At 29.3% G+C, this 13,272-nt stretch overlaps 1 protein-coding gene across 1 annotated transcript; it reads left to right on the top strand.

The window, feature by feature from the left end:
- The first annotated feature begins 7,850 nt into the window (after window positions 1-7,850).
- Window positions 7,851-8,862, top strand: LOC149248867 (uncharacterized). Its single transcript, XM_089456117.1, has 2 exons — window positions 7,851-8,196; window positions 8,292-8,862. Exons 1-2 carry the CDS (start codon window positions 7,882-7,884, stop codon window positions 8,409-8,411), a joined length of 435 nt encoding a protein of 144 aa, XP_089312243.1. The 5' UTR covers window positions 7,851-7,881; the 3' UTR covers window positions 8,412-8,862.
- The last annotated feature ends 4,410 nt before the right edge of the window (window positions 8,863-13,272 follow it).

Genomic DNA, 13,272 nt, shown 5'->3' with positions numbered 1-13,272 from the left:
TCTGACTTGACCAAGGTGCAAGAGATTAAGGAAACACCTAGATTTTGGATGGGCGCTTTAACTCAACTTCAATTATGACCGAGTTTAACATAGACTTGGTGTGCTATGATCCATCTTCTACTTTATCTGACTTGTTGAAGATGGTTAACACTTGAAAACCCTTGGATACCAAATACGTCGAGATCCAAACACTTATGGATCCCATCATTGTGTGTGGATTGAGGTAATATATATATTTTATTAAATTTGTATTGTGTGTAAGTTCAGGCCTCAACAAATCCGGATTCAACCAAATATTTGGGATCATCGTATCGAAGCCTTTATTTAGTGTGGACACTTCAAAGAGGACTATATGGATAGGTTGACTCTAGGCCTAGAACCCCATATTGAAAGCAAGGGGTGTCATCTAGGTTGTGAACCGCAGATATAATAGTTGAAAAGATATCCAACCGAGACGAAATTCGAGTGCAAATAGGTGTGATACATTTTGAACTAATCTAAATCCCAAATTTCAGGTCACGAGAACGAGGTAAGAAGAAATAATGCATAGTTTTAAGGGTTTAATTCTTTAGTGCTTTTAACATAAAAGGAAAAACAAGAAGGGGTTAAAGGCCAAGCGTCTTATCTTACAACTTGGTTCTAATGCTTTGGTCATATGGTTTAAATCTTGAGAGATAAGAGTCCTCAAGATTGGGATTTATGCACACGTATTGTAGTAGAGTGTTTTAACTCTTGCAAAGAGTTAAATGGGAATGAAAAAGTTTTGTGGGTTGTTGATTTCAAACCGATCCCCCATCCCAATAAGAAATTGAGGAAGTGAGAGACAAAGAGAAAATTTTAATGGAGAGAGTAGATAGGTTGCATTAGTATGGGAGGGAAGTATCTTACATTAAAAAGATAGTTTAAATCTAGATTTATTTTAATACAAATAAATTAATAGATTAGTCTACATCTATCTTAAACTTGAATTTATCAATTGTAGAGGGGGATAAATTTTCCTAATATGTAATTTTTTCTATTCAATTTTATGTAATGTATTAAAAAATTTACACATTAAAAAATTTGATCCCTATTGGTGATTGATAGATCCAACTTTAAGATGGACCTATGTAAGTTTAACTATTTTAAATATTTTCATAATTAAATAATAATTTAATTTTAAGTTCATGACCAATACCAAATAGGTATATGAGACCCCTTTGTTTCCAGGATAAGATACCTATGTTAGAAAAAATGGAAGAGATTGAGAGAGTGATTACATACAACACAAATCACACTCATTGTCTTATTATTATTGAGCACATAACAAATTACATATATAGTTATATATCGCCAATTTCTAGATGATAATATCTGAAGAAGGTGGATATATGACTCACAATGACTCAGATACAACTCACACATATAAGAAACAACAACTTCTAGATAGCCACCTCGGGACTCATAATGACAACCTATAAATCACATCATACACATGGAAGCATTACTTCCAACACACTCCCTTAATGGTTACATGTAACAAATATAGAAAGAACACATTACAACAATGAATGAATCTTTTCCATATTTGTCCAATATGGTCATCACTAGCACCCATATCCACTCTGAAATCTCACAGTTTCTGCTCTTTTCTTCACCACATTTGCAATCTTCCCACTCGATCCTTTTAAGACATAACCGCTTCAGACCATCGTTGACATACTTTTAAGAATTGATGCTTCTCAACCTCCCAGAGTGCAATAAGCCAGTATTGATACTAAACCATCCTAGGTAAATACCACCATCTGTTGAATCCACGACCCTCCATTGCCTTCATCAATTATTTAGGATAGCATTATGGATCAAAAATGTCTTCAAGAGATAATTATACAAGTTGACCTTGTATAAAATAACATGTATTGATGCTCCCGGAGCACGACAAGTCACACTAGCTTGACCTTATTAAGAACTACCTGTAATTAATGCTCCCGAAGCATGACATGTCACATTAGTCTATTGAATAGTTGGCTTGTTCTTTGTGGTTTTGCATCATTTTTTTGTCCTTCTACACACCAAAATAATTTTACAACCCACACCAAACAATCTACAATTGATAAAACACCAATAAAACCACTACAAACATCAACAAAATTTCACAAACTATTTTCTCAACACGTAAACTGAAGATCTACCATGTAAATTGAACCCTCTGTATGTCCTGGTGTGAATAGTGAAACATGTTATAAAACTCATGTCCGATTAATTGAATGAGACAAATCATTTGAATCAAATGCTTGACTTTTAAAATAAACCTTATAAAGAAATATGCCTAATTCATATGGTTTTCTTTTAAAACAAAATGTTTGAAGAGTATAAAGTTTATAAATCAACATTGTCATATTCTAGTGGTGGCTTTGTCTATCTACAAGCTTTCACACCACTCCCTAGCTCAGTGAAATGAATCAAACCATCCACAACTATATGTCGCAAAGAATCATGGGACCAGTCACCACTCAGTAAGCATAGTCTGCGACTAATCACCACTCTACAAGGACAACCCTATACAAGTGACAAGAAACCATTTAACTCTGCAATTATCCCATATTTTGCACAAATTTATCTCCCACAACAAAAATGACAATGTGGCATCCCTGATGTGAAGAAGTCATTGGTCAGCATCCTTTACCATTCGTTGCAACATATGGGACTGCATGTGTTTCTCGACTTGGGAAAATTTGAGTTGGAGGACTACTTTCCAAAAAAAATGCATCATGCCATTTTCTTTAGTTATGTTCACATCGCCATTCTCCCTGGTGTTTGGTTGAGCTCGCCTTAATATTAGCAACTGATGCAAAGATTGTTCCCATGTTTTATCATGTATCCCTTCTACCCTAGAAACATGCGTACATAGGTCTAGGCATAGCTCCACGAATGTGACCTCTATCTTCTTCTCGGTGCCTAGCATGTCCAAAGAGGAATCTTTTTGGAGGCTAGTTGTTTGTTGCATACAGATGTAAAAATAAGTGCACAGATCTATAAAGCCCAACACAATTTGCCTTGAAATCTAATCTAGCTCAAACATAGTGAATAGATCTACACACAAACATAAAATTTACTCACAGAAACACTCCACTCAGCACAATATCCTACTCTATTTATTTAAAGAGGAATAAAATTCAAGGCTCTCTCACATTTTCCTAGCCCTCCCGTGAAGGAGTTAACCGAGTACCTACTTTAATACCATGTTAGAAAATTTGGAAGAGGTTGAGAGGGTGATTATACACAACACAAATCACACTCATTGTCTTATTATTATTGAGCACATAACAAATTACATATATATTTGTAGATCACCAATTTCTAGATGATACGATACGAAGAAGGTGGATTTATGACTCATAATAAATCATATACAACTCACACGCATAGGAAACAACAACTTCTAGATATCCACCGCGGGACTCACAATGACAACCTGTAAATCACATCATACACATGGAATCATTACTTCCAACAACCTACCCCCTCTCCACATCTATTTGATTGTATTTATTGAGATGTACATACTCTAACCTTTTTTACTTTTAAACCTAAGGTGTACACCTTTTTACTTTTAAACCTAAGATGTACATACTCTACCCCTCTACATTTAAATATGTGACCTCTTATAAGGAAACACATGTTCTTAACCATTAAAAATACATATATACTTATAATTAGTTATGTTTTATTATGTCCATAAGAGTGTTTATTTTGGAATGGGCTTCTAGAATTCTAATTTAATTATCAATATTTATTAGGTGGAAGTTAGTTATTTAACCTACATGGAACATTATAGAATGCACGTAGTAGTATGCACAAATAAAGATTGAGATTTATCTCCAAAATAGTTATGTCAATTTTTCTCTTTTAATTAAATTATTTAATTAATGAAAATAACATATAAATAAGTGACATATGAAATGAGTTATGGATTTTAGGACATTTGGTATTGATAACTCATGGTATTGTAACAAAACCTATTTACAGGTATGGTAAAGTGAGGCTAAATCTTTGTAGTTAAGAATATTATTACATATTATTTTAAAATGTATATATGTTTAACTTATATAATAATTCTTTTTATATTAATAATATAATAATAATTTAAAATATATTTATAATTTAGTTAATTTTTAAAAAATTTAAAATTTCAGTAACATGAGATGTGTTATGGTGTTTTGATGTCTATGATGGATTAATGATTATTGATGTTTATCAAACATTTTATTTTTATGGCTACCTTAGTTTATTTTATTATTTTTTAAATATATAATCTACAAAATGTGTTCTCTTAGTAAAGCACTTTGACTATTTTTTTAATGTCACAACAATGATTTTAAAAAATGCATATTAAGAAAGTATATATAGACATGGAGTATGCCCTAAAAATGCTTTTACTCATGTTAAGTAAGAAAACATGTTAAAAACAGAACCCAAGATCCATATGCATTTGGAAGAGTGAAAGCCTACCCCATACATGGCTAGCAAGTAATTCTATGTGACATGGATTTTCTTGAATGATTGTAATGAGTGAGTATGCTTTAGCAAATATCAACTAATAATAATTGTCTCCCAATTGGTTTGACAACTAAATTATGATAAATTTTATTATATAATTTAACTAATTAAATAGAAATAAATCAACTAAATTATGATAAATTCTATTATGTAATTTAACTAATTAAATAGAAATAAATTATGTGCCCATCTGCAAAACCCTGAATAATCAAAAAGCGAAAAAGCAAAGAATTGCTCTGCTGCTACTGAGACAGAACTAGGGTATGGTGTAAATTTTCCGCTTTATCATGTCAGTGTAACACCGACTCGGTGATAAAGAGGAGATTATCCATATCTGGTGTTGTGTCAAAAACAGTTTGCCTCTGAAGGTACGGCAATGACTACCACAATGAAGTTTGTTTATTTCATTCAGCACTGAATTCAGGCGATAAACAAAAGCCAATGTAGCGTTTAAACTCATCAATATGCTTTAAACGGTACATAATCCAGACGCAGAACACACTCTATACGTCGAAAACCCGTGTACATAATTTAATTACACTTCTGCTAACTTGCAAGTCATTTCCTCACTGAACTCTCCTCTAATAAAAGGGTAAAACTAAGAGGGGAGGTGCCATAATTCCAGAGTGGTTGCTTTCATCCATGGCGTTAATTATAGTCAATTGAGTAAAACTAAGTGGCTAGGGACCAAAATTCTAGAATGGTCGCCTTCACGCTACATTACCTACTGTTCATGACAACGTTTAAGCGATAGTGGAGTACAATCAATAAGCAAGAAAATCACACAATAAAGTGATGGTAATATAAAGTGAATGGTTGAATTTCTATGGAATATTTGAGAATATTCATAATATTATACACAAAATAAAAGTTGAATGTTATATAAAATTAATTGGTTATAATTTAGTTTTATTATACTCCATAAATCTTTTACTACTTAAGTTATTTATATTTTTTTATTTTTATAAAAAAGATTAATTAATTGATTAAATAATAATTTTATTTTAAATTGTTATATATATATATATATATATATATATAACAAATCCAATATAGCATTTTCTTCTTAATTCTCAATTAAATTGGAAAAAAAAAAATTATCTTTAAAATAAACCTCAAAAGACTATTGACATAATTATCTAATTTATTTTAAATAAATAATTTTTTGAATTTCAATTAAAATAAATAAATAAAATTTCTAGATATAAGATTTATTTTTAAATTCAAGTAAATAAGATATATATATTTTAGTAATAAGTTATCTAGTATGTCCATATAAATTAAATAGTTGGTGATACCTATAAGCATTAAAATACTTATTTCATCGTACATATCAAGTTGCTAAAATTTAAAAAATCACAATAATTAACTAAATTATAATTTTATTTAAAATAGAGAATATTATTATTAATGATCAAAAATTAATATATAAATTAAGCATATACACATTTAAAAAAAAACATGTAACAAGATTCTTAACCATGGAGATCCGACCCCATTTTATCATGGAGATTATTTATTTGCAAATAGGTTTTGTACAATACAATCGGTCAATACTATGGTTTATCAATTCAACGTGCCCAAAATATCATAACTCATTTCATATTATACTTATTCATGTGGTTTTTTCTAATTAATGAATTTATTTAAAAGGGAAAAAAAAAACATAACTACCCAGTGCATTCATATTGGAGGATATATAGAGGAAAAAATGATATAATATATTGAGCATATAATAAGGGGTAAAGGGTTTTATATTGGCAGTATAAAAAATGGAACTCAAAGTTAATAAAAAAATATAAAGGGGTATAAAAAAATTTAATGAAAAAATTGATACCTACAATGTGAAAGTAGGGATTCTTTGTATTGGGAAGGTGTTTTTTAGAGGTGTTTTCCAATATATAATCAAATCAAGGGTATTGTTTAGTATGTCATCAAAGATTTAATGAAAATTTTGATACCTACAATGTGAAAGTAGGGATTTTTTGTATTGGGAAGGTGGTTTTAGAGGTATTTTCCAATATATAATCAAATTAAGGGTATTGTAAGGTGTTTTTAGAGGTATTTTCCAATATATAATCAAATTAAGGGTATTGTTTAGTATGTCATCAGAGGTTCATTTAGAGAAGTCCCCGTGATAACTACTTTTCATTACATTGTTCACTTTTTTATCACTTTGATTACATCTTCCACCCAAGGACTTGAACATGGTGTTTTTAGAGGTATTTTCCAATATATAATCAAATTAAGGGTATTGTTTAGTATGTCATCAGAGGTTCATTACATTGTTACTTTTTTATCACTTTGATTACATCTTCCACCAACGAGGACTTGAACACGGGACCCTGGGGACAACGTCCTCCCTCATTCACAGTCACCAACTAGGCTGCCGCTCACTGGGTTTTTCAACCATTATCAACTATTCTGATTAACATAATCAACCATATTTGGTTATAGTTAAATATACAACCATAGTCACCCAAATTCAACCATACATTTCTCATAATAGACCTTCGTCAACCATAGTTTCACTATATTTAATCATAATCAATCACAATGGTTAGTTAAATTCATTCATGTTTACCATAATAGACACTCATCAACTATACCTTCACCATATATAATCATAATCAACCATCATAATAACTTAAAATCAACCATATATTTACTATAATAAATCTTCATCAACTATAACTTCACCATATTTAAACATAATCCACTATAACATATCAAATTAATAACAAACACTAATAAACTAATCCTCCCAACAATGATAAACTAACTTACTACAATCACTTGAGTAGTTAATATACACCTATCTACACCATTAACATTTAAAAGTGGAAAATGAGAAACTTTTACTTAACTGATTATAACTAATAATAATAGAATATCTATTTGTATTTTTATCTATGGTGTCTTAGTACTATACCTATATTTGTACTTCTATCAGGGTGCTTCTTTGTCCTGCGGAGGCTCAGTTTAAATTTAACTGAAATTGGATAAACAAACTGTCATAACTTTAAATATCTCTCGGCCACAGAGAGCCCAGCCCGCATGCCAAAACCTAATAATAAAAGGCGTTGGACCAATTCACTTTTGCTTTTGGACAAAGAGACTGCCCAAACGTAAATGGGCCAGCTGAAAAATACGCTAATAATAAAAGGCAATTGGACCAGCTCACTTTTCACATGCCTTAAACCAAAGGAGCCGCAATTGGACCAGCTCATTTTTCACATGCCTTAAACCAAAGGAGCCGTTACCTGGGGTGGGAAAGGTGTCAGAAAATAGGCTATATAATTCCTCTCACTTGTAACCCGCAACATCATAGTAAATTGTTTCATGGAGATGAAGCCGCTTGATATGGAGGTTCATGCTGAAGTGAAATGTCAGAATTCGGCCAAGAGTGAAAATTGTGAGAAAGAAGTTGAAAGTATTCATGACTCCAAAGATGTCGGAGTTCCATTGGAAAAGCCACCGAAGGCAATACAGACTGAGATTTCAAAATCAGAGCCGAACAGCAGTACTGCTTCATGTAAGAAATCTGAAGGTCACCAGATCTTGTGCTCTCCATCTGTTGATGTGTGGAAATGTAAGGAAAATGGTAATACTCACACTCAGAAGACTAGGAATTCCGTGAAGGAATTCGAGGTTACCGTAAGTGCTGCAAACCCTAGCTGTGACCCATTTTATTTTATCATATATGATCGTACATATTTTAGTAATAGCTATCATCGTTTTCCTTGTGATAGTCATCCCAGAAAACAACCGCAGACGAGATGTTCTGTGCTGAAGCAGTAGCTGTGACAGCAAAGATCAGGGGAGATACCTCTTCTGGTGTAAAATCTGGTTCTCCCGGTAAAACTAATTGACTGTGTCGGTTGCAGCCAGTTTTAATTGATACGCATATATGCAAATATATAATAGTATTGTGTGTCAGTTTGGTTTTCACTTCATCAACCTTGTGATGGGTGTCCACAACCATAACATAAATAAATATGAGATATGTGTGGGAATATATTTGCTCATATCGTCTAGGGGAGATACCGCTTCTGGTGTAAAATCTCGTTCTCCAGGTCAAACTAATTGACTGCGTCTGTTGCTGCTAGTTTTAATGGATATACAGGGATATACAGTGTTGTCTTCGTCTCTATTTGAGTTCCAAGTTAGCTATGAGTGAACATGTGTTAGTTATGAGTGAACCAATTAAAAAAAAAAATTGTGTTGGTTTGGTTTTCCCTTCAGAGATGATGAGTGTTCACAACCCCAACAAAAATAAATAAGAGATGTGTGAGAGAAAAGATTTGCTCATATCGTTTGGATATGTGGAGGTTTTGTCGATTTCGAATGTTTTATGTGTATGTGTGTAAGGGCTTGACTGCAGAAGTCATGGCAGGCCGTAAATTCTATTTGGCTTGTAACTTTGGTTGTTAACTATGTTATATATTAATATTTTGTAGCGTAATCCACATTTTGCTCATCTTATAAGTAGATAACAACTCTGCAAATTACGCTACTTAATTTGAGTAATTGACTCAATTAACCCATCCGTTTTCATATAGTTTTAACAAAATTTAAATTATTATTGGGAAAACTATTTTTTATTGAAATTGATTACTTTAATTTTTTTGTTAATTATTTTTGTGATGATCTTAACCATTATCAATGAATGAAATTGAAAATGATAACTTTTTTGTGTATCTAAATCATGTATTTAAACTCTGTTTAAATTAATTTTTTATCAAACTATAATTAAAAATTTACTCCTCTTATTATGTATCTACACATATTAGGATTAGACAAATATATATATATATATAATAGAGAAAAATGAAATTAAAAATAAAAATTGAACCTGTATGTTGAATTGTATGTGTTACATTAGAAAATGTGTGAGTTGTGATTACAATCGTGCCATCTCCCTGAGTTGCTTCCTTGCAAAGCGGACTACATGTGGCTTCCTTGCCAGGCGTACTAAATGGGTTTGATGGTGAAATGCCCATGGCCTCGTTACATTGGTGGGTTTGCCAAATGGCTTTGATTGGTAGTTTTCATCAAGATTATTAATTACTAGAGTTGTGTTTGCAATTAACTATTTTGATAATCCCATGCGATTACCGTTTTATTTTTTTATTTTTATTATGTGCGATTTTTTTAACAAAGATATATTTATTAATTTATTCGCCTTAGTTTTCAAAAACCTTTTACATATTTAATAATTATTTATTAATTTATTCGCTTTAGTTTTCAATTGATTTCCTGAAAACCTTTTACACACTTAATAATTTTGGGTACATAAAAACCTTTGTAAAAATTATAAGTATCTTGTAAGGTTGATAATTAATTGGTAAATATCTATTTGGTTTAATCCTTTTCATGTATGAATTTTTGTTTTTAGATTTTTGTTGTTAAATTTTTCAGGTAAGAAGTGTACATGAAGAGGCCCATTTGTTATACCTTCCTCTGTTTATTTTTTCCCGTGCAAACTGTGTGCCATTATTTCTTGGTAAGTGGAAGGCTTTGCAACTATTTGGCTTGCCTTTACTCTCATTGCCATTATTTCTTGGTAAGTGGAAGGGCTTTTGCAACTATTTGGCTTGCCTTTACTGTCATTGTAGGGGATCTGCAAGCGTTTTGCAATTATTTGGCTTGCTTTTACTGTCATGGTAGGGGATCAAGTGTTTGGTTCAGTATAATCTTTGTCTCTTTAGGCTCAAAAATAGTATGGTGCTTTTTCTTTATAATGTTCTTTTTAATTTATAGAATTATGCATGAAATTAAACATTAATTTTGTGAATTGTTTTCTTAATAATATTTTTAACTATTTTGTTAATATTATTTTCAGTGTGTTTATAAAGATTATTAGTTCTGATTATTTCATTGTTGAAAAGTTAAACTTAGGCATTTATAGTCATTACATTAATACATTCAAGCTTTTGCTGAAAAGTTAAACCTAGGCATTTATAGTCATTACATTGATACATTCAAGCTTTTGCTGAAAAGTTAAACCTAGGCATTTATAATCATTATGATACATTCAAGCTTAGTTCTTATTAAAATGGTTAAAATCATGAATTAACTAAAGCAATATATTCGTAAGAGCATGCAATTTATATACCAATTGAAATAGAGTATGTACATGCTATGCAAAAATTATAACTTTCTTATTAGTTTAATAAATTAATTAATAAATATGTATTTGGTTTTAATTCTTTTCATTTATTAATTTTTGTTGTTATAATTTTTTGTGGAAGTATTGGGTGTGAAGAGGCTCATTTGTTATAGTCATATGGGACTCTTTGTTATAATCATGTGAGACTCTTGGCTAGAAGAGATTTGTATTTGATAGCAGTGCAAACAGTGTGCTTTTGTTTGGTGATCAATGCAAGATTTCTGTATATTTTGGTTTGCATTTGTTGTGATTGTAAACATTTGCAATTGTTTGGTTGAGTAGAAGTAGTTTCTCCTTAATCTCAAAATTAGTATGGTGCTTTTTTTACAATGATTTCATATTATTTTATTGTTAAAAATTTAAAGCCAATCATTTATGTTTCGTCATATAAATTGAACTTGGACTATTTTTTTAATATTCAACCATTCATAGTGGTTATGTTAAACTATATGGTTTATAATATTATTAATATTTGAATTCAATCTCACACACAAAACAATTTTTAATTTGGTATATTTGTATTTTACCATACAATTATATTTTACTACCTCGTGCCTTTGTTGAGTTTCCAAATGGATTTGATTGGTATCTCTCTCTTAAACATTATTAATTGCTCAGCTTTGTGATTGCAACGAATTGTTTTAATAATCCTATGTGATTACTGTTTCATCTCCTTGAAGCATGGTTGTAATTATATGCTTTTGCTTTAAAGGCACATTTATTAATTTATTTGCTTTAATTTTTAAGTTGTTTTATGAAAACTTTTTAGACATTTAATAAGTTTTGGTTCATTAAAAACTTTGCAAAAAGTAAACAGGGACAAACAATAATTATTGAAAGATTGGTTTTTGTTGTCAAATTAAAATTGAATATTGTAATTATCAAATATACTTCATTGCTTATGAAAATAGAGATTGGTTTTGCATCAAAACACATTTTAGTTAATTATTCAATAGGACGATATTAATATAATAATATTAATACTATATAACAAACCAAAACTTGATATTATAACCCACTCAATTCACTACAAACAAAGAGAAAATTACAAATGCTTTAAAAAAATAACCTTTGTAATTTTAATGATATAAAATTATTTAAGAAAAATTAATATTAAAAAGAAATAATAATAATAATTGGATTAATATAAACATAAAATTGGTTAAAAAACTAATTTTCGGTCAAACTAGAAATTAATATTATAATGTTCAAACATACTCTGTCAAACTTGTTGATCAAAACAAAGATTGGTTTTACGTGTTGATAAGAACAAAGATTGGTTTTTGCTTAAAAGCACATTTTAGGTAATTATTAAATAGGGTGATATTAATATAAATAATATTAGTATTATATAACAAACTAAAACCTAATATTATAACCTACTCCATTCGCTAAGGACAAATAGAAATTTACAAATGCATTCAAAGAAATAGCCCTGTGTAATTTTAATGATATCGAATTTAATTATTTCTTAATAAATAATTTTCAAATAAGTGATACTCGTCAACTAAATACACCCAGTATTATGAAAAACAAGCTTACAGAAACAACATCTTTGATTACTATAAGGGGAAGGCATAAAAATATTGAAGTTCTTGGTATTATAAATGAATATGTATCGAGTCACTCTTTGATTTTTCAATTTCATGGAGGAGGATGGTTTAGGGAACACCAACAACAACACAAAAAAGATAAGTTGAATGAAATAATCATTTCTGTTAGCAATATATCAAACCCAATAAATTAAATTCAAAATACAAAATAACTAAGGCTACACCATTGAAACAAATCATATATTTCAAAATTTAGAATGCCACGCTAATATTTAGATATACCATGCATGTAAACAATTTACAAAGTTTATTTTTTAATATGAGGTTTTATTTTTTAATATAGGATTTAGTATTAGGTTTACTAATATATTATTTTATGTTTATTAAAGTTTAGGTTAATAATAATAATAATACAATTTTAACAATTTAGTATAATATTTTTTTTGCTAATAATATTATTAGATGTAATAATTTAATTTAATATATTTTAGCAATTAACTTTTTAAATAGTTAATAAGTTACACCATTGAAACAAATCATATATTTCAAAATTTAGATTGTCATTCTAATAACGAGATATACCATGCATCTAAAGAATTTACAAAATTTATTTTTTAATATGAGGTTTTATTTTTTAATATTGGATTTAGTATTAGGTTAATAATAGTAATAATAATATGTTTAATAATTTAATATAATAATTTTTAGCTAATAATATTATTAGATGTAATAATTTAATTTAATATATTTTAGTAATCAACTTTAAAAAAGTTAATGTTGTTAATAAAAAAGTACCTATCATACAAATATAAAGAAAAGATAGATTAATTTGATTAAAATTTTAAATTCATATATTAAAATATTTAATTTATTTTTCTAGTTACAATTTTAAAAAAAATAGATTAATTTGATTAAAATTTTAAATTTATACATTAAATATTTAATTTATTTTTCAAATTACAATTTTTAATCTATTTTACTAATTACACTTTTAAAGGAATATATTAA

The sequence above is a fragment of the Pinus tabuliformis genome, chromosome 7 (assembly GCF_031772625.1).
Source record: "Pinus tabuliformis cultivar Carrire ecotype Pingquan chromosome 7, CPIR1, whole genome shotgun sequence".
NCBI lineage: Eukaryota > Viridiplantae > Streptophyta > Pinopsida > Pinales > Pinaceae > Pinus > Pinus tabuliformis.
Note: the sequence above shows the minus strand (reverse complement) of the source record. Positions and strands in the feature narration are given on the sequence as shown.

What these genes read in the sequence shown, in the direction of transcription:
- LOC149248867 (XM_089456117.1), top strand. Translation starts at nt 7,882, where the DNA reads ATGGAGATGAAGCCGCTTGATATGGAGGTTCATGCTGAAGTGAAATGT. An exon ending in TGAAGGAATTCGAGGTTACC is followed by an intron (nt 8,197 to 8,291) that starts GTAAGTGCTGCA and finishes TCCTTGTGATAG; the next exon opens with TCATCCCAGAAAACAACCGC.